The 24,036-nt window shown below is 40.8% G+C and overlaps 1 protein-coding gene across 3 annotated transcripts in view; it reads left to right on the top strand.

The window, feature by feature from the left end:
- The window catches only part of TEX55 (testis expressed 55), a 55,321-nt gene that overhangs the window by 30,768 nt on the left and 517 nt on the right, over positions 1 to 24,036 (top strand). The window contains exons 4-6 of one of the 3 annotated variants that reach the window (XR_012881224.1): positions 4,202 to 4,339; positions 5,477 to 5,539; positions 23,192 to 23,352. Coding sequence is in view for 2 of the 3 variants with exons in the window: in XM_075851012.1 (XP_075707127.1) it covers positions 4,202 to 4,339; positions 5,477 to 5,539; positions 23,192 to 23,227 (237 nt within the window). In the remaining variant the exon portion in view is untranslated. Of the gene's footprint in view, positions 1 to 4,201; positions 4,340 to 5,476; positions 5,540 to 23,191; positions 23,800 to 24,036 lie in introns of those variants that run through there. The other 2 variants (XM_075851012.1, XM_075851013.1) reach the window with 2 other exon arrangements.

The raw sequence follows: 24,036 nt of genomic DNA, 5'->3' as shown, positions 1-24,036 counted from the left end.
CCATTTGCATCAACTTTGATTTTACTAGTGACGGATCCGGTGCAAATGGTTTCCGTTTGTCACCGTTGTGCAAGGGTTCTGTCGTTTTGACGAAAAGCAATACCGTAGTCGCCTGCGCCATTCATTCCCTCAAAACGACGGAAGCCTTACACAACGGGGACAAACGGAAACCATTTGCACCGGATCCGTCACTATTAGGGTATGTTCACACGGCCTATTTACGGACGTAAATCGGGCATTTTTGCCCCGAATTACGCCCGAAAATAGCGCCTCAATAGCGCTGACAAACATCTGCCCATTGAAAGCAATGGGCAGACGTTTGTCTGTTCACACGAGGCGTATATTTACGCGCCGCTGTCAAATGACGGCGCGTAAATAGACGCCCGCGTCAAAGAAGTGACCTGTCACTTCTTTGGCCGTAATTGGAGCCGTTATTCATTGACTCCAATGATTAGCAGCGCCAATTACATCCGTAATGGACGCGGCGTTCAAGCGCCTGCACATGCCGTTACGGCTGAAATTACGTGGATGTTTTCAGGCTGAAACATCCCCGTAATTTCAGCCGTTACGGACGCCCTCGTGTGAACATACCCTTATAATCAAAGTTGATGCAAACGGAAAACCCATGGTTTCCGTTTGGATCCCCTTCATAGGATCCCCTGACGGAAAGGTCCGACCGAACCCATGAACGGAGTCCGGACGCAGATGTGAACGAAGCCTTAGGATATCTTCACATGCAGAGTCAAAAACGGCTGAAAATTACGGAGCTGTTTTCTGAGAAAACAGCCTGTGATTTTTACCCATTTTTGAAGCTGAAAACGTTTTTTTGAGGCGTTTTTTCTAGACGTTTTCGGAGCTGTTTTTCCATTGAAACAATGAAAAATCGCTCCAAAAATGGCTGAAGAAGTGACATGTTCTTTTTTACGGGGCTTTTTTTTAAAAAAGCGGTGGTTTAAAAAAGAAACGTTCCGTCTGATTTCCCATTGACTTCAATGGCCAGATGTTTGCAGACATTTAGCTACCGGTTTTTCATGCGCACTACGAGGTGTTTACGCCCCCTGAAATACGCCTGAAAACACAGCGTGTGAACATACCCTAATGAGGACAAATATCTTTTCCGTATGTGAAGGAATAATTCACGGAGCATCACAATAGAAAATTACACGGAAACAAGTTTGTAGATCCAATTTGAGCATGTTCGTAAAAATGGCAGGAGGGCGCGGGGACGTTAAAGTGGTGATCACATCAGAGGCGTATCAGTAACTTTATCCCTTTTATGACCCTGAAAATGATGCAGCAGCAGCCGAATTAAACCGCGGGATGAGGATAATCGCTTTAGTGCAGCTCAGAGGCGTTTACGTTCTGCTCCACCTGCGCACACGTGGTTACAATGACAAGTCTGGTGCAGCGTGGATCGGGGTGGGGGGGGGCTCAGTCACTTTCTCGTGACATTTGTCATTGATAATCAGCGTCGTGTGACCATCATGTAGTTGTATAAAATGAAGTGAGGCACAAAGCTCCAAATATAATGCTCATCTCATACTCCAGTCACATCCAAAGCTGCATCATACCTCTGCTTCCTCTTTTCTTCAGCCTTGATTACCTTACATTCTGCTGCAGCCTCCTGCTGGATAAATGTCTCTACAGAGCATGCTCCGCTGCAGTGCGTTGTAGGAGATGTAGTGTTTACACCAGACCCTGTGTAGAAAATACTACAACTCCTACAATACCATTTTTTGAGTTCAGTGCGTTATGAACTGAGCTTGTGTCTTCGTTCCAATTGTCAGGCAGCAAAGTTTTGAAAACAGCTCTGGATGTGAGTGGAGTAAAAACGAGCTACATTAACATTTTAGAAAAATCTGATTAATAACGCGGGCCGGGATGGGGATCAGTGTGTTTAAGTGGGTTCCATGGAGGGGTCTTTGGAGCTACTGGGACTGATTTCCAGTAATGGGATCTGACTTTCCATTCAGTGACATGCACAGTGCAAGCAGTATTATCAGAGAGAGAGGGGGGATGGGCAGGGCTGGCTGGCTGCGTGGCTTCCCGTCCTGCAGCAGCATCTGCCCACTCTCCCCCGCCAGATCAACGCTGCTGTCTACTGGAGTCTGGGGTCTGATGAAGGGATCGTGTGCACTACTCTGGCATTTTGAGGGTGTGGCCTATACAAAGGGGTGGGGCATGTGTCTGTTAACCCCTTCCCGTCGTAAACAACTTTTCAGATTTAAATTTTAGTTTTTTCCTCCCCACCTTCCAAAAGCCAGAACTTTTTTATGTTTCCGTCGCTATAGTCCTATGAGGGCTTGATTTTTGCAGGACGAGTTGTAGTTTTTCGTAGCGCCATTTATTGTGCCGTATAATGTACTAGGAAAGGGGAAAAAAAATTAGTGGGGCGGAAAATGAAAAAAAAAACTGCGATTCCTTTATGGTTTTTTGCGTGTCGTTTTTACGGAATTCACCGTGCAATTAACAACATGTTAACTTTATTCTGGTCAAATTCTGAGAGCCATAATTTTTTTATTTTTCCGTCGGTTAAGCGGTATGAGGGCTTATTATTTGCGGGATAAGCTGTCGTTTTTAATGATACCATTTTGGGGTACATGCGACGGTTTGATCGCTTTTTATTTCATTTTGTGTGGGAGATTAGGTGACCAAAATCTAGAGATTCTGGCGTTTACAATTATTTATTTTACGGCGTTCACCGTGCGGGTTAAATAATGATATATTGTGATAGTTCCGACTTTTACGGACGCGGCGATACCAATTATGTTTATTTATTTATCTTTTTACTATGCTCTAGGGGGGAAATAGGAAAAGGGGGATTTTTTGAACTTTTTTAATTAATTTTTTTACATAAAAAACAACAACTTTATTTTACTAATTTGTACTTTTTTTTTTATTAGTCCCCCTCGGGGACTTCAACCAGCGATCGTTAGATCGCATGCACCATATACTGCAATACTAATGTATTGCGGTATATGGTGATTCTGACAGGCCGGAGGCAGCGCTTAGTAGGAGCACAAAGATGGCGGACCTGGGGGCCTTCATTAGTCTCCCAGGCAGCCATAGCAACCATCGGCACCCCGCGTTTGCATTGCGGGGGGCGCGATGAGCTGCTAGAGGGGGTCGCCCCCTCTTTCTAACATTTTAAATGCTGCGGTCGCTATTGACCGCGGCATATAACGGGATAAACTAGCGGGACCGCGCTCGTTACTCTGAAGTGTCGGCAGTGACATACAGCCGACACCGGCATCGTATGGAGCGTATTCACTCCGTGAGCCCGCTCCATACTTCCCCTACCCGCCTATGACATATGGATACGTCAAATGTCGGGAAGGCGTCTGTCAAGCTGCTCGTCCCTAGTGACGATCTTTTAGCTCTTCAGCTCACGGCAGACCTGACATTGTACTGGGTAAAGGGGCAAAGAACCTCCGGTGGTGCCCAAACCAGGCGACTCTCGATCTGTCACGGCCGCAGTAATCAGATTTTTGTAAAAGTTTGATTTCCCCTAAAACCTGCTTGGTTGGTATTCGCATTAACCCCTTTGCCACTGATATATCAAGCATGAGTAGCTACATCGTTTTAATGTGAGAGGTGGGGGGGGGGGTAAAAGAAGGGAGGGGGGGGTCTCAATCACTGCGCCCGCTGCTTCTGGAATCGGTTTTTCGGTTTCTTCTGTAACCAATCAAATAAAATAACGTGTTCCACGACGCAAAAAAGGCCGTGTTCATCAATAGCGTCATAGGATCAGCAAAGGGGGAGCCGCGGGTTGTCACAATATTACCAAGATGGCGCGCGCTGCGTAATACATTTGGCGGAACGCACTATAGGACACGTCGTGGCGTCACAAATTTGTAGACCAATATTGTGCACCAAAGTTGTTTGCCCCGTGCACTTTTTTTTCTGGTGCGATTCCCTTGATCGACCTTCTCTTCTTTATTCACTTTATAGAGGTCAGTAGAAATTGGCGCCGTCATGCAACTTTGGCACTGACTTCCTAGGAAGAAAAAAGGTTGGACGACTCCGCGGGACGATTCTTGTGGCATCTTTATTCCATGCACTCACATTCCCTTCATCCAGCATCGCATGGCCCAGTATCCACCACACATAGTCCCTATTTTTAATCTGACATCACCCAATGATCTGGACTTTCCTCTCCCTCATTGTTGAGTGATGTCATCCCTGTGTCTTTTCCTTCTAGATGGACGGTGAGAAGGTTCTGATCACAGAGATAAGTCACCTGACCAGCCCCGCACTTCCCACCCCTCCGGTCTATGAAGATCCCTTTGATCGTTCTCTGAAGTACATGGAGAAACACAACATCCTGGAGATATTTCAGGTAACAAACCCAACACGACCCAGACCTCCTGCTACCGACAAATCGGGAACCAGTACAGGAGCGCGCGCGCGTTTCTCCACTCCAGATCTATTTATGGGGTGACGGTGTGATGGCGTACTCCATATACAGCTCCGAAATATGTCACATGAAGAGTTTTGTCTTCTGAACAATACTGCCCCTGTGTGTTCATAGCTGTTATTACAGCATTTAAATATTTCTAAATTATCTATCTATCTATCTCATATCTATCTATCTATCTATCTATCTATCTATCTATCTATCTATCTATCTATCTATCTATCTATCTATCTATCTATCTATCTATCTATCTATCTATCTATCTAATATCTCTATCTCTATCTCTCTCTCTCTCTCTCTCTCTCTCTCTCTCTCTCTCTCATGTGGGCCTATATTTATTTAGGGAGTAAGGGATCTGTATTAAGTTAGGGGCTCTGGGGTTTTTATTCGTATTTAGAGTCCGGTCTGGAGTCTGTATTTAGGGGGTCTTGTCTAGGATTTATATTCGCAGAGTCTGGTGTGGGGTCTGTATTCATTTAAGGGATCTGAAGCCTGTATTTTAGGGGTCTGGTCTCTGTGTCTATTTAGAGGGCCTGATCAGGGGTCTGTAATTATTTAGTGGGTCGGGTCTGTATTTATTTTAAGGGTCTGGTCCTGAGTCTGTACTCATTTTGGGGTGTGATAATGGGAGTAGTACTTGTAAATGCCGGATGTTGGGGGTGTGTCCTATATAAATGGGCGGGGCATACGGTAAAACATTTCGCTCTGATTCTCGCTAGTGTCTTTTTTCAGTGTTGCCTAGTACTGCAAGAGAAGCGATTCTATGGATAATGCAATTCCCTAGTATAAAACAGCACGTTCCTCTTAGATGGAGCTACTATGTCCCAGTAAACCAATGCAAAACTATACATGAATTAAACCTCAAAATGGGTGGGGCTTATGTAAATTTGCCCGAAAGTGGGTGTTTCTGGGAGGTTTTGTTGGAGTTCCTGGGTAGAAAGTTCTCAAAAACTAATGGAAGCTCCTAATAAACTCACATTTCACCATCTTTATTATTTTTTTTAATTTCTTTTCCAGTTGATCTTTATCTTGTGTTTTTTGTTGTTGTTGTTTTTTAAGGAAATCACTGAAGATCTTGTATTTGAAAAACCAGAGGATCCACTGGGGTTTATGCTTGGAAAGGTAAATTGTTAGTCCCAAATTCAACCGTTCTATATACTCCAGCCTAAATCTAAGTATTGTACCTGTCGAGATCCCTACTCATGTCCGTAGGTATTTTCGGAAGTATTCTAGAAGATGTAAGGCTACATTTATCAATACTGTCCAGCAGTAAAGCCAATGCCCATAATAACCAATCAAGGCTCAGCTACTATTTCTTAAACTGCTCTGGAAAAATAAAAGCTGCACTTTGGTTGCTATAAACAACAAGGAGAGTTTTATTATTGTACAGTTTTTATAAAAGTATCCATAGTCTTTATATCTGCCTACTGTGACGTCTAACGCCACTGCACCTCTGAAAATGTGAAAATGAGGAGCAGACCCCGAAGACTGTCATTCTTTAAAAGTGCTATATACAAGAATATAACTACTATAATACTGCCTCTTATATACAAGAATATAACTACTATAATACTGCTCCTATATACAAGAATATAACTACTATAATACTGCCCCCTATATATAAGAATATAAATACTATAATACTGCTCCTATATACAAGAATATAACTACTATAATACTGCCTCCTATATACAAGAATATAACTACTATAATACTGCCCCCTATATACAAGAATATAACTACTATAATACTGCCCTCTATATACAAGAATATAACTACTATAATACTGCTCCTATATACAAGAATATAACTACTATAATACTGCTCCTATATACAAGAATATAACTACTATAATACTGCTCCTATATACAAGAATATAACTACTATAATACTGCCCCTTATATACAAGAATATAACTACTATAATACTGTCCCTATATACAAGAATATAACTACTATAATACTGCCCCCTATATACAAGAATATAACTACTATAATACTGCCCCTATATACAAGAATATAACTACTATAATACTGCCCCTATATACAGGAATATAACTACTATAATACTGCTCCCTATATACAAGAATATAACTACTATAATACTGCCCCCTATATACAAGAATATAACTACTATAATACTGCCCCTATATACAAGAATATAACTACTATAATACTGCTCCCTATATACAAGAATATAACTACTATAATACTGCCCCCTATATACAAGAATATAACTACTATAATACTGCCCCTATATACAAGAATATACCTACTATAATACTGCCCCCTATATACAAGAATATAACTACTATAATACTGCTCCCTATATACAAGAATATAACTACTATAATACTGCCCCTATATACAAGAATATAACTACTATAATACTGCCCCTATATACAAGAATATACCTACTATAATACTGCCCCCTATATACAAGAATATACCTACTATAATACTGCCCCCTATATACAAGAATATAACTACTATAATACTGCCCCTATATACAAGAATATAACTACTATAATACTGCTCCCTATATACAAGAATATAACTACTATAATACTGCCCCTATATACAAGAATATAACTACTATAATACTGCCCCCTATATACAAGAATATAACTACTATAATACTGCCCCTATATACAAGAATATAACTACTATAATACTGCTCCTATATACAAGAATATAACTACTATAATACTGCCCCTATATACAAGAATATAACTACTATAATACTGCCCCTATATACAAGAATATAACTACTATAATACTGCCCCTATATACAAGAATATAACTACTATAATACTGCCCCTATATACAAGAATATAACTACTATAATACTGCTCCCTATATACAAGAATATAACTACTATAATACTGCTCCTATATACAAGAATATAACTACTATAATACTGCTCCTATATACAAGAATATAACTACTATAATACTGCTCCTATACACAAGAATATAACTACTATAATACTGTCCCCTATATACAAGAATATAACTACTATAATACTGCTCCTATATACATGAATATAACTACTATAATACTGCCCCTATATACAAGAATATAACTACTATAATACTGCTCCTATATACAAGAATATACTACTATAATACTGCCCCTATATACAAGAATATAACTACTATAATACTGCCCCCTATATACAAGAATATAACTACTATAATACTGCCCCCTATATACAAGAATATAACTACTATAATACTGCTGCTATATACAAGAATATAACTATTATAATACTGCCTCCTATATACAAGAATATAACTACTGTAATACTTCCCCCTATATACAAGAATATAACTACTATAATACTGCCCCTATATACAAGAATATAACTACTGTAATACTTCCCCCTATATACAAGAATATAACTACTATAATACTGCCCCCTATATACAAGAATATAACTACTATAATACTGCCTCCTATATACAAGTATATAACTGCTATTATACTGCTCCTATATACAAGAATATAACTACTATAATACTGCCTCTTATATACAAGAATATAACTACTATAATACTGCCCCCTATATACAAGAATATAACTACTATAATACTGTCTCCTATATACAAGTATATAACTGCTATTATACTGCTCCTATATACAAGAATATAACTATTATAATACTGCCTCCTATATACAAGAATATAACTACTATAATACTGCCCCCTATATACAAGAATATATCTACTATAATACTGCCCCTATATACAAGAATATAACTACTATAATACTGCCTCCTATATACAAGAATATAACTACTATAATACTGCCTCCTATGTACAAGAATATAACTACTATAATACTGCCCCTATATACAAGAATATAACTATAATACTGTCCCCTATATACAAGAATATAACTACTATAATACTGCTCCTATATACAAGAATATAACTACTATAATACTGCCCCTATATACAAGAATATAACTACTATAATACTGCCCCTATATACATGACTTAAGGTATGTTTGATGCTTCCGCTATCTACGACCTTACACCCCAAACCCCAATAAGAGACCACACATGAATTTTGGTGTAAAGGCCACAGCAGCCATTTATTAAACACACCTTTTTCCTGATAAAAGAGCATAACCATAAACACATCATAACTCCATGATAACATCCTGCTCTATTTCCCAACTCCAGATAAAGGATCCTTGAAGGCACTTCAATCATTAAACTCCATCGTTTCCTTATTAGGTCTGGACCCCTTACCCTACAGCCGTTCTGCACCTGACCCGAGGGCACCAACCATGTCCAAGACCTCTCTCTCCCTTCCTGGGGACCCTGCCCATCAGGAATATATATGAGCTGGGTAACCACTCCCCAGCCCCTCCAATACTATCCAGGGTTAAACGCCCCGAGTTCTCTTGCAACAATCTCCATTGTTGCTTCTCCTTCTTACCATTACGTGCCTCCAAAGACCCCTCCTCCTACCGCCACGACAATCATGTGTGACCCCTTACACATGATTGTCCCTCCACAACTGCAGGGCTTTCTCCATGCCCTCCTTAATGTCCAGGGTCCACATATCCAGACCCACCTCGTTTAGATGAACACCATCCGCCCTGAGGAAACCTACCTCTCTACCCTCCAACTCCTTATGCCGCACCACAACACCGCCATTGCGTGCCACAAATCTGCCAACTACCTTGTTGACCTTTGCTCGCGCTTTATTTAAGCTATGTACGGAACGTGCCTGCCGCCACACCTTGCGAGCCACAATATCTGACCAGACAATCACCACTCCTGGGAACGCCGACCACAACCGCAAAAGGTCAATCTTCACATCCCTCACTAAATCCCTGGACGACCGAATGCCCAAATCATTGCCGCCAAGGTGCACCACTAAGATATCCGGCGCCCTGTCCAAACCCGCATAAAATTGTACCTCTGGTAACAGCCTACACCACAGCATGCCCCGCAGGCCCAACCATCTGACCTGCACTTCTGCGTGATCCATGCCCAACTGCCGTCCGGCCGGACGAACATCAGCACGCACACCTCCCCAGTGTACGTAGGAGTGCCCCATGATCCAAATCAAGCAGGGACCTGCACCTAAAACAACACAAAACAACAACGTAACTACTCCATATCCACCTCCAGCACATCTTATCACCACCACCTCAAAGCAAGTGAGGCCGCACATACAACCTATATCTGTCTGACTCCCACCTACCGATCTTCTTAACCATCGCCGGGGATAATCCCCACCGAGCTGCTTCCGTAGCTGCGCCAATTCTAAAGGAATGAGAGCTAAAACCTGCTCCACCTCTGCCAGACAACAGGATACATTTTTTGAACACCTGTGAAAACTGGAATTTTGACAGAGACAGCCCGTCTGCATGAACCAACAAGGATGCCGGGCCCTCAGGCCTCACCGCAACAAACTCCCGAAAACCGCGGACCGGGCACACCCGCGACCCTGGTAACTCATACAAGCGCACCACAAAACCTCTCCCTTCCTGATCTGTCTTAGATCTACGGAGCAAACAAGAAAGGCAGGAGCCATCCAAATCCACATCAGCGTACAATAAACCCCCTGCCACACTCTTACTGGCCGACACCAACTCCGATATCCGGAACGCCCCAAAGAAAGCCAAAGAAAAGGCCAGTGTAAATAGCCGCACTTCAAATGCTGAAACACAAACCTCCCTCAACAAATCACAAATCGCTACCAACAGCTCAAATGACACCGGCTTCCTGAGATCCCTAACTGCGGAACCCCTCCTGAAACCCTTCATTGCCTGCCGCACCAGAAAGGACTTAGTCACGTCCTCCTCACCTTTCTTCTTGAACCAAAAAGCCAAGGCCGACAAACTGCGAGCGACCGTTGCTGCAGACGCCCCTTCACTGTACGCCTTTCCTATAAAATACAGCAAACACGCCTGCCGATCTGCAATACCTGCCTGCGCATTTTCCAACAACACCTCCCATACCTGCCACACCGCACTGTACCTCTGCCACGTGACCGCACTAACCGACCTTTCCACAAGCGACATCGCCATTGTCACACCACCTTCCACAGATGCTCTGGACAAGGCAGGCCATGAGACTCCGCCCCCGGCGCCAGCAGACGAAACCTGTCCCACTGTTGACGAGAAAGGGAATCAGCCACAGAATTCAGCACCCCAGGAATATGCACTGCCACAAAATGCGCATTCAACATCAGACCTCTCAAAACTAAATGTCGCAATAGCCGCACGACTGGCGGAGAATTAGCTGTCTGCGCATTAACAGCCTGAACCACACCCATATTGTCACATACGAAACGCACTCTCCGGTCCCGCAGACAATCCCCCCACAACTCCGCAGCCACCACAATCGGGAACAATTCCAGCAGAGCCAAGTTACGGACAAAACCACATTCATGCCATGTATCAGGCCAAACTCCTGCACACCACTGCCCCTGGAAATAAGCCCCAAATCCACAAGCACCTGACGCATCAGTATACAGCTCCAAGTCCACACTAGACACTGGCTGGTACATGAGCACCGACCGCCCATTGTAGCTCTGCAAAAACTCCCCCCACACCAACAAATCAGCTTTCAACTCCGCCGACAACCTAATGAAATGATGAGGGGAATGCACCCCTGCGGTAGCACTCGCCAATCGCCTGCAAAACACCCGCCCCATGGGCATAATCCTACAAGCAAAATTCAAATGCCCCAACAAGGATTGCAAGTCCCGCAACTGTATCTTCTTCCTGCGCAGCGCACTCGCCACCAACCCTCTCATCTCCAGCAACTTATCATCAGGCAAGCGACACTCCATGTTATCTGAATCAATCATGATTCCCAAAAACTTAATGACCATCGTGGGTCCCTCAGTTTTTTCAGGCGCCAAAGGTACCCCAAAATCCATTGCCACTCTCTCCATAGTGTGTAGCAATCCTGCACACACATAGGTACCCGGCGGCCCGATAAACAGGAAATCATCCAGATAATGCAGCGCAGATTGCACCTGCGCCTCCCGACGGACCACCCACTCCAAAAACGTGCTAAACATCTCAAAATAAGCGCATGAAATGGAGCAGCCCATCGGGAGGCAACAATCTACAAAATATTCCTCCTGCCAATAACATCCCAGCAAACAAAAACTATCCGGATGCACCGGCAATAAACGAAAAGCGGCCTCAATGTCAGTTTTCGCTAACAGAGAGCCCTTCCCGTATTTCCGAACCCAAACAACCGCCGCATCAAAGTTAGTGTAACTAACCGCGCACAGTGCCGGATCAATGCCGTCATTCACCGACTCGCCTTCCGGATAAGACAAGTGATGAATAAGGCGGAATTTATTCACCTCCTTTTTTGGAACCAAACCTAACGGGGAAACACGCAAATTCTGAACAGGCGGGGAGGAAAACGGACCCGCCATGCGGCCCAACGCCACCTCCTTCAGCAGCTTATCCGTAACCAGATCAGGCCGCGCCAAAGCAGACGACAAATTACGGACTACCCCGTCACGTCCAACCGACGTACAAGGAATCCGAAAACCATCTGACAAACCTAACCACAACAACTCCGCTACTTTCCTATTTGGATAGCCCCTTAAAAACGGAAGCATCCTTTCCACCCTCACCGGCGTCGCCCCTCTTCTGCTCAGCATCTCCCTGCCTGCCCTTATGCTTCTTGAAGCATCTGGACAAACCATGGGCGCCTCCCCTACCGAATCCATATAACAAAATAACGCCGAACAGTTCTCCGGCGCCTTCTCACCCACCACACTAGCCAAGATAGCGAAGGCCTGCAGCCAATTCGCAAAAGTCCGAGGAATCAAGCGATACCTTCGCCGCTCCTCCTCCTCCTTCTTACTTTCGTCCGGTTTCCACCGGTCCAAATTAAACTTTTCTAACGGCAGCAAAGAAAAAATCTCAACATATTCATCTTTCCAGATCTTTTCCCTAATTTCCACCTTCAAATGCGCCCCCAGCGGGCCCTCAAAGCACACATAAACCTCGCCTTTTGCCGCATCCGCCAAACGCACATCCTCCACCACTTTCTTAACCGTACTATCCGCCGCATCCACCGCTTTTTCCACCGCCACTACGGCACCCACAACCGGCGCTACGTCACTAACACCCGCAATCCCTGCCGCAGCCGCACCAGAAATCGCCTCGTTAACAACTGCACTCCCTGCCGCACTAGCAGACGCCTCACTAGCAGCGCCCCATACCCTCGCTGGCGACTGCTCTACGCCTGGCACAGTTCTCATAAAATACTCCTGCATCCCTCTAAACAACAATTGCATCTGTGACATTGACAACATCCCCCCCACATCCCCCCCACACATCCCCGGCACCACATCCGTGGTAGACTCACCCGTACGTCCCTGAGGTGACCTCCCAGCGGACGCGTCCATCACTCCAGATAATCCAGGCGTCGGTCGTGACGATCCTGGGGAGTGGTGCTCCTGCACCCCACGCTCCCCGTAGCTCCGCACACTTCTTGTTGAGGAAGCTCTAGGCCCAGCGGAACGCGGCCCGTCCATGATCCTGCCACCCGCTGGTGGCGCGACATATCCAGCCACGATCCTGCCACCCGCTGGTGGCGCGACATCAGCCTGACAGCCCTGCCGATCCAGTCCTTCTGCAGGGCTGTCAAACACAAATCTCCTTGTCACCGCTTGTCTTGCAGACCGCTGCCCCCCCTCGTCCGGATGGGGCCCGGCGTCACTCACCGAAGCTGCCCGGGTCCTTCCGGTCGCTGTCGCTGTCACACGCCTCCCTGCTCCTGCAGGAGGCGATCTCGCTCCCCATCCAGAGGCCGCTCGCCTCTTCCTACGCGTCGGTCTTGTAGTCCGGACGTCTGTATGCAGAGCTCCTCCGGCACCTGGAGCATCGGCGCCGGAGAAAGCCGTCACTTCCTGTGATGCGCGCGCATCCGGTCCCGCACGCACATCCGGCCTTGTGCGCGCATCCGGTCTTGCGCGCGCATCCGGTCCCGCCTCCACTTCCGGCGTCGTTGTTTGAGACAGGAGGGAGGAAGATGGCCGCCGCGGCCCCCCCCCCCTCCTGTCACCTCCGATCTAGCCCGCCTGATGGGATTCCTCCCAGACCTCCGCGGACCGTCGCCAAGGTGCAGCTCCGGACCAGCAGGAGGAGGAGGGTCCCTGGAGGGGCTCCCTCGGCGCCGACCAGACCGAGGTGCATCCGCAGAAGAAGGCCTCTCCTGAGGCCCGGAACGCCTGCTGCTGCGTCCCTCACTCTCCTCTCCAGCCGCTGGAACCGGAGGGAGAGCCCCGGCAATCAGCGCATCCAGCCATCCCACGCCGTGCTGCATCGCTGCATCCCGGATCCTGGCCATCGTTGACTCCATCGCCGCTTCCATCAGGTAAGTAAAATTATTTATCCGTATATTTTTCTTTTTCACTATAATAACAGGACAAAACTTTCTCCTGTTGTCCAGCGGGAAAGAGGGCTGCCTCTTCCCCGCATGGACTTATATACTTTATTCTCCACCCACCACATATAGATACATTTTGCCCCATGCCCCTTTCACATAACCCTCCAATCCCTATAAATATAGCCTAAAACATAATACCTAGAACATAATAGCCTAGAACTCCCAAACACCTAGTCATGCGCTTCCTTCATTACGGCTGCGCCTACATTACGCTGGGCTTACTGGAATATAACTACTATAATACTGCCCCTATATACAAGAATATAACTACTATAATACTTCCTCTTATATACAAGAATATAACTACTATAATACTGCTCCTATATACAAGAATATAACTACTATAATACTGCCCCTATATACAAGAATATAACTACTATAATACTTCCTCCTATATACAAGAATATAACTACTATAATACTGCCTCTATATACAAGAATATAACTACTATAATACTGCTCCTATATACAAGAATATAACTACTATAATACTGCCTCTATATACAAGAATATAACTACTATAATACTACCCCTATATACAGGAATATAACTACTGTAATACTGCTCCTATATACAAGAATATAACTACTATAATACTGCCCCCTATATACAAGAATATAACTACTATAATACTGCTCCTATATACAAGAATATAACTACTATAATACTGCCCCTATATACAAGAATATAACTACTATAAGGGCGGGTTCACACATGGCGGAATTTCACTTAAATTCCGCTGCGGACACTCCGCAGCGTTAATCCGCAGCGGAGCCGTTTCTCCATTGACTTTCACTTTAATTTAGCAGTGTTCGTTTACACGATGCGTACAATTCCGCTGCGGAGCATAGGCTGCGGAGCGGAATTTGGTGTCCGCAGCATGCTCTGTCTGTTGCGGAGCAGTGGCGGACTCATGGCGGAATTTCTCCATTGACTTCAATGGAGAGTCAAAATTCCGCAATGAAGTCCGCAGATCTTATGTACATGTTATGTGTGCTGCGGAGCGTATTGTTTTTACTACCATGACATTTCTTCATTCTGGCTGGACCTATGTATTTCTAGGTCTACAGCCAGACTGAGGAAGTCAATGGGGCTCCCGTAATGACGGGAGCGTTGCTAGGAGACGTCTGTAAATAGTCACTGTCCAGGGTGCTGAAAGAGTTACGCGATCGGCAGTAACTGTTTCTGCACCCGGGACAGTGACTACCGATCTCAATATACATGTATCTGTAAAAAAATATATAAGTTCATACTTACCGAGAACTCCCTGCGTCTGTCTCCAGTCCGGCCTCCCAGGATGACGTTTCAGTGTAAGGCCTCATGCACACGACCGTGTTTTTGCGTCCGCAATTCAACCGCAAATCCACGGGTAAATTGCGGACCCATTCATTTCTATGGGCCCATACACACTATCCGTGTTTTCACGGCTCTCCGCATGTCCGCACATCCGTGCCGCAGAAACTACGGACATGTCCTATTATGGGCCGCAAATGCGGTGCGGACATGCCAATAGAAGTCAATGGGCCCGTGGAAATTGCGGATACACCGCCGTGTGTCATCCGCAGTTTTGCGGATTTGCGGAAGTGTTGCTAGGCGACGACCGGGAATGAGTTCTGTCGTCATCATGTTTTACCTAGGCTTTTTATTTTTCATCCGCATTTTGCGGATTACATACGGATGAACTGCGGATGACATTTCACGGAACACGGTCCTGGAATTTGCGGACCAGAAAAACACTACGGTCGTGTGCATGAGGCCTTAGTGACGGCTGCAGCCAATCACAGGCCAAGCACAGGCTGCAGCGGTCACATGGACTGGAGCGTCATCCAGGGAGGTCGGGCCGGATGCCGAAAGAGGGACGCGTCACCAAGAAAACGGCCGGTAAGTATGAATTTCTTTGACTTTCACTAGGGAAAGTGCTGTCCCTTCTCTCTATCCTGCACTGAATAGGGAGAAGAGAAGCACTTTTCCTGCAGTCCGCAGCGGCTAGTCCGCATCAATTTTCTGCACATTTTGTGCAGATCCGCTGCAGAATCTGCAACGCAGATTCTGTGCGGCATTGATGCGGACAGTTGCGGAGGAATTCCGCCATGTGTGGTCATGCCCTAATACTGCTCCTATATACAAGAATATAACTACTATAATACTGCCCCTATATACAAGAATATAACTACTATAATACTGCCCCCTATATATAAGAATATAACTACTAGAATACTGCCCCTATATACAAGAATATAACTACTATAATACTGCTCCTATATACAAGAATATAACTACTATATTACTGCCTCCTATATACAAGAATATAACTACTATAATACTGCTCCTATATACAAGAATATAACTACTATAATACTGTTCCTATATACAAGAATATAACTACTATAATACTGCTCCTATATACAAGAATATAACTACTATAATACTGCTCCTATATACAAGAATATAACTACTATAATACTGCTCCTATATACAAGAATATAACTACTATATTACTGCCTCCTATATACAAGAATATAACTACTATAATACTGCTCCTATATACAAGAATATAACTACTATAATACTGTTCCTATATACAAGAATATAACTACTATAATACTGCTCCTATATACAAGAATATAACTACTATAATACTGCCCCTATATACAAGAATATAACTACTATAATACTGCCCCCTATGTAATACTTTTTATATTCCGCTCTTTATTACGGTCCCAACTCATCTAGTAATCTTTTAATTTTCACATTTTAGCTTTGTTTTCCGCTCTCGCCGCCTCAATCTTGGATTATTTCCATATAAGAGAACTTTCTGTCTCATTCCGGGGACGAGCGCTTTGTAGCTATATTTTCCCCTGTAATGTTCGCCCTGTATTACGCCGCGAGGTTTATAATGTGTGTTCTGCAGATTATTGTAATGTTCTTGTGGCAAAATATTGGAGTAGTTTAGCAGTAGGAATAAGAGGTGTAGTCATTGCAAGTTTTTATTTATTCTGCCGGTTGCTGTATTGATATTGCATTAGAGACGCAGGGTAATGACTGTACAGCGGCCGTTTCCAGACTCTCATTAGTACCGGCACGGCCGCCGATGCAAAGAGCCTACAGATTAATGCAGCAATCAATAGCATTTATCGCAGCATAATCTACCCAACAAGAGCGGCTTCCTTAAGTATTTATTTCTGGCTGTTAATATTTTTGAACTGCTACTCAACAACATTGACTTCTCCCTAATAACTGTATCCTACCTGGTAATCAACTACAGGGAGATCAATAATTACATACAGGAAACATAGGAAATATACAAACGCTTGGTGGGGGCATTACATTATGTAACTGTACAACTGTAATATTCTAGTGTAATACATATGTCATTAAAGGGGGTAGTATCATGGTAGTTATATTCTTGTATATAGAGGCAGTATTATAGTAGTTATATTCTTGTATATAGGGAGCAGTATTATAGTAGTTATATTCTTGTATATAGAGGCAGTATTATAGTAGTTATATTCTTGTATATAGCAGCAGTATTATAGTAGTTATATTCTTGTATATAGGGGGCAGTATTATAGTAGTTATATTCTTGTATATAGGGGCAGTGTTATAGTAGTTATATTCTTGTATATAGGAAGCAGTATTATAGTAGTTATATTCTTGTATATAGGGGCAGTATTATAGTAGTTATATTCTTGTATATAGGAGCAGTATTATAGTAGTTATATTCTTGTATATAGGGGGCAGTATTATAGTAGTTATATTCTTGTATATAGGGGGCAGTATTATAATAGTTATATTCTTGTATAGCGGGAGCAGTTTTATAGTAGTTATATTCTTGTATATATGGGCAGTATTATAGTAGTTATATTCTTTTATATAGGGGGCAGTATTATAGTAGTTATATTCTTGTATATAGGAGCAGTATTATAGCAGTTATATTCTTGTATATAGGAGCAGTATTATAGTAGTTATATTCTTGTATATAGGGGTAGTATTATAGTAGTTATATTCTTGTATATAGGGAGCAGTATTATAGTAGTTATATTCTTGTATATAGAGGCAGTATTATAGTAGTTATATTCTTGTATATAGCAGCAGTATTATAGTAGTTATATTCTTGTATATAGGGGGCAGTATTATAGTAGTTATATTCTTGTATATAGGGGCAGTGTTATAGTAGTTATATTCTTGTATATAGGAAGCAGTATTATAGTAGTTATATTCTTGTATATAGGGGCAGTATTATAGTAGTTATATTCTTGTATATAGGAGCAGTATTATAGTAGTTATATTCTTGTATATAGGGGGCAGTATTATAGTAGTTATATTCTTGTATATAGGGGGCAGTATTATAATAGTTATATTCTTGTATAGCGGGAGCAGTTTTATAGTAGTTATATTCTTGTATATATGGGCAGTATTATAGTAGTTATATTCTTTTATATAGGGGGCAGTATTATAGTAGTTATATTCTTGTATATAGGAGCAGTATTATAGTAGTTATATTCTTGTATATAGGGGGCAGTATTATAGTAGTTATATTCTTGTATATAGGAGCAGTATTATAGTAGTTATATTCTTGTATATAGGGGAGCAGTATTATAGTAGTTATATTCTTGTTTATATGGGCAGTATTAAAGTAGTTATATTCTTGTATATAGGAGCAGTATTATAGTGGTTATATTCTTGTATATAGGGGTAGTATTATAGTAGTTATATTCTTGTATATAGGGAGCAGTATTATAGTAGTTCTATTCTTGTATATAGGAGCAGTATTATAGTGGTTATATTCTTGTATATAGGGGTAGTATTATAGTAGTTATATTCTTGTATATAGGGAGCAGTATTATAGTAGTTATATTCTTGTATATAGGGGGCAGTATTATAGTAGTTATATTCTTGTATATAGGAGCAGTATTATAGTAGTTATATTCTTGTATATAGGGGCAGTATTATAGTAGTTATATCCTTGTATATAGGAGCAGTATTATAGTAGTTATATTCCTGTATATAGGGGGCAGTATTATAGTAGTTCTATTCCTGTATATAGGAGCAGTATTATAGTAGTTATATTCTTATGTATAGGAGGCAGTATTATAGTAGTTATATTCTTGTATATAGGAGCAGTATTACAGTAGTAATATTCTTGTGTATAGGAGGCAGTATTATAGTAGTTATATTCTTGTATATAGGGTCAGTATTATAGTAGTTATATTATTGTACATAGGGGGCAGTATTATAGTAGTTATATTCTTGTATATAGGGGGCAGTATTATAGTAGTTATATTCTTGTATATAGGGGCAGTATTATAGTAGTTATATTCTTGTATATAGGGGGCAGTATTATAGTAGTTATATTCTTGTATATAGGAGCAGTATTATAGTAGTTATATACTTGTATATAGGGGGCAGTATTATAGTAGTTATATTCTTGTATATAGGGGCAGTATTATAGTAGTTATATTCTTGTATATAGGGGGCAGTATTATAGTAGTTATATTCTTGTATATAGGGGGTAGTATTATAGTAGTTATAATCTTGTATATAGGGGCAGTATTATAGTAGTTATATTCTTGTACATAGAGGCAGTATTATAGTAGTTATATTCTTGTATATAGGAGCAGTATTATAGTAGTTATATTCTTGTACATAGAGGCAGTATTATAGTAGTTATATTCTTGTATATAGGGGCAGTATTATAGTAGATATATTCTTGTATATAGGGGCAGTATTATAGTAGTTATATTCTTGTATATAGGGGTAGTATTATAGACGTTATATTCTTGTATATAGGGGCAGTATTATAGTAGTTATATTCTTGTATATAGAGAGTAGTATTATAGTAGTTATATGCTTGTATATAAGGGCAGTATTATAGTAGTTATATTCTTGTATATAGGGGCAGTATTATAGTAGTTATATTCTTGTATATAGGTGGCAGTATTATAGTAGTTATATTCTTGTATATAGGGGCAGTATTATAGTAGTTATATTCTTGTATAAAGGAGCAGTATTATAGTAGTTATATTCTTCTATATAGGGGCAGTATTATAGTAGTTATATGCTTGTATATAGGGGCAGTATTATAGTAGTTATATTCTTTTATATAGGGGGCAGTATTATAGTAGTTATATTCTTGTATATAGGGGCAGTATTATAGTAGTTATATTCTTGTATATCGGGGCAGTATTATAGTAGTTATATTCTTGTATATAGGGGCAGTATTATAGTAGTTATATTCTTGCATATAGGGGGCAGTATTATAGTAGTTATATTCTTGTACATAGGAGGCAGTATTATAGTAGTTATATTCTTGTATATAGGAGGCAGTATTATAGTAGTTATATTCTTGTATATAGGAGGCAGTCTTATAGTAGTTATATTCTTGTATATAGGGGGCAGTATTATAGTAGTTATATTCTTGTACATAGGAGGCAGTATTATAGTAGTTATATTCTTGTATATAGGAGGCAGTATTATAGTAGTTATATTCTTGTATATAGGAGGCAGTATTATAGTAGTTATATTCTTGTATATAGGGGGCAGTATTATTGTAGTTATATTCTTGTACACAGGGGGCAGTATTATAGTAGTTATATTCTTGTATATAGGGTCAGTATTATAGTAGTTCTAGTCTTGTATATAGGGGTAGTATTATAGTAGTTATATTCTTGTATATAGGAGCAGTATTATAGTAGTTATATCCTTGTATATAGGAGCAGTATCATAGTAGTTATATTCTTGTATATAGGAGCAGTATTATAGTAATAATATTCTTGTATATCGGGGCAGTATTATAGTAGTTATATTCTTGTATATAGGGGCAGTATTATAGTAGTTATATTCTTGCATATAGGGGGCAGTATTATAGTAGTTATATTCTTGTACATAGGAGGCAGTATTATAGTAGTTATATTCTTGTATATAGGAGGCAGTATTATAGTAGTTATATTCTTGTATATAGGAGGCAGTCTTATAGTAGTTATATTCTTGTATATAGGGGGCAGTATTATAGTAGTTATATTCTTGTACATAGGAGGCAGTATTATAGTAGTTATATTCTTGTATATAGGGGGTAGTATTATAGTAGTTATATTCTTGTATATAGGGGGCAGTATTATAGTAGTTATATTCTTGTATATAGGAGGCAGTCTTATAGTAGTTATATTCTTGTATATAGGGGGCAGTATTATAGTAGTTATATTCTTGTATATAGGGGGCAGTATTATAGTAGTTATATTCTTGTACATAGGAGGCAGTATTATAGTAGTTATATTCTTGTATATAGGGGGTAGTATTATAGTAGTTATATTCTTGTATATAGGGGGCAGTATTATAGTAGTTATATTCTTGTATATAGGGGGCAGTATTATAGTAGTTATATTCTTGTATATCGGGGCAGTATTATAGTAGTTATATTCTTGTATATAGGGGGCAGTATTATAGTAGTTATATTCTTGTATATAGGGGGCAGTATTATAGTAGTTATATTCTTGCATATAGGGGGCAGTATTATAGTAGTTATATTCTTGTATATAGGAGGCAGTCTTATAGTAGTTATATTCTTGTATATAGGAGGCAGTCTTATAGTAGTTATATTCTTGTATATAGGGGGCAGTATTATAGTAGTTATATTCTTGTACATAGGAGGCAGTATTATAGTAGTTATATTCTTGTATATAGGAGGCAATATTATAGTAGTTATATTCTTGTATATAGGGGGCAGTATTATTGTAGTTATATTCTTGTACACAGGGGGCAGTATTATAGTAGTTATATTCTTGTATATAGGGTCAGTATTATAGTAGTTCTAGTCTTGTATATAGGGGTAGTATTATAGTAGTTATATTCTTGTATATAGAGGGCAGTATTATAGTAGTTAGTTATATTCTTGTATATAGGAGCAGTATTATAGTAGTTATATCCTTGTATATAGGAGCAGTATCATAGTAGTTATATTCTTGTATATAGGAGCAGTATTATAGTAGTAATATTCTTGTATATCGGGGCAGTATTATAGTAGTTATATTCTTGTATATAGAGGCAGTATTATAGTAGTTATATTCTTGTATATAGGAGGCAGTATTATAGTAGTTATATTCTTGTATATAGGAGGCAGTATTATAGTAGTTATATTCTTGTATATAGGGAGCAGTATTATAGTAGTTATATTCTTGTATATAGGAGCAGTATTATAGTAGTTATATTCTTGTATATAGGGGCAGTATTATAGTAGTTATATTCTTGTATATAGGAGGCAGTATTATAGTAGTTATATTCTTGTACATAGGAGGCAGTATTATAGTAGTTATATTCTTGTACATAGGAGGCAGTATTATAGTAGTTATATTCTTGTATATAGGGGGCAGTATTATAGTAGTTATATTCTTGTATATAGAGGGCAGTATTATAGTAGTTATATTCTTGTATATAGGAGCAGTATTATAGTAGTTATATCCTTGTATATAGGAGCAGTATCATAGTTGTTATATTCTTGTATATAGGGGGCAGTATTATAGTAGTTATATTCTTGTATATAGGGGCAGTATTATAGTTATTATGTTCTTGTATATAGGAGCAGTATTATAGTAGTTATATCCTTGTATATAGGGGGCAGTATTATAGTAGTTATATTCTTGTATATAGGGGCAGTATTATAGTAGTTATATTCTTGTATATAGGGGCAGTATTATAGTTATTATGTTCTTGTATATAGGGACAGTATTATAGTAGTTATATTATTTAAATGGAGTGATAGGTTGCATACTGGACTGTTGCTCCATTTAAGCTCCTCATCTTTGCAGAGGAAGGATGTCGTGATGAGGAAAGGAGGGCAACGCACCCCGTTCTAGTGATCGATAGGGGTCTCAGGGGTGGGATCCCCTGCAACTAGACACTTATCACCTATTTTATATATAGGTGATAAATGTCGACTCTTGGAATTGCTCTTTAATCCCGGTGTCATGCTCGGCCTCCTCAGACCCTGCGCTAGGCATTACACAGTGTATCCCATTTCCTGGATGGTGCCTTTTAAACCTTGTTTTCTTATACAATTATGCAAGTGAGTTCGCTTCGGACTTATTCTATATGCCAGGATATATCAGCAGAATACAAGAATCAGTTTGCTGCTTTTATTTTTGAAAGATCCCCTAAAAAATTAGAGCTGAAATCTGATTGGTTGCAATGAGAAATGCTTCTCTTTGCTTAGGTTTTGATGTGTTACAATTTAGTTGGAGTTCCACTTATATTTTGCTGTTGCCTTTTTTCATGAATAATGGAGAGACTTCAGCATCATTACTGTGATTCAGTCCATCTCTTTTTGCTTTTTAGGTCCAGTCTATGATCACCTGCAAGAAGGATCAGTAATGATCCCGCCCCCGCGGAGCATGCTAGGAAGAAATCTCCACATTTCACCTATACAGATCAATGGCATCTACTGTAAAGGACCATGTAACATTAGGACTGCTGAGAGACTCTTCTGATCACTACTGGTACTAACCATCAAGGACTAATACTGACTGTGCCCCGACGAGTGACTCAATCTTTGTATGGCCACATCCTACTACCTGATATGTTCTTCAAGCTCTTTAGGGAGGAGACTGTGAACTTTTCTCATCTTAGAAGAGTTTTGCAACTCTCTAATATACTTTGTGTTTTAATATTTCACCATTATTCAAGATCTCTGCTTGTTGTCAGTGAATGGGGGAAATTCTTGTTTACATCCATTGCCTGAAAAGCTATAGGGACCTAATATTTCTCACAGCTGAGTGTTTGCTTCAATTGCATCCAGTCTAGATAATCCTCTGTGGGCTAAACAGCTTGGACTCTAGACTGATACATTTTACCTTCGCTGATACATTGTAACAAACTATAAGGACTGGGTAGAGATTTGTGCTGCTGATGTATTTAGCTCAAAGAGGATTGTCTAAACTGGATATGATTGTAACAAACCCCCAGCTGTGAGAAGTATTAGGTCTACGATTTCGGCTTCTGGATGGAAACAAGAATGTTCCCATTCACTGACAGCAAGCAGCATTAGCTATTGAAATCAGGCAAGGCTTTCGCAATCACAAGATCACCACAACTTACAAGATTCAAATGGGACCATGATGAAGGTATTGCTTAATTTAAAGGGCCAATACCCCTAAAGTCGACAGTTTCTTAAATCTCAGTAG

Source organism: Rhinoderma darwinii, chromosome 2 (assembly GCF_050947455.1).
Source record: "Rhinoderma darwinii isolate aRhiDar2 chromosome 2, aRhiDar2.hap1, whole genome shotgun sequence".
In the NCBI taxonomy this organism is placed as follows: Eukaryota; Metazoa; Chordata; class Amphibia; order Anura; family Rhinodermatidae; genus Rhinoderma; species Rhinoderma darwinii.
This window is presented reverse-complemented; position numbering and strand designations above follow the sequence as displayed.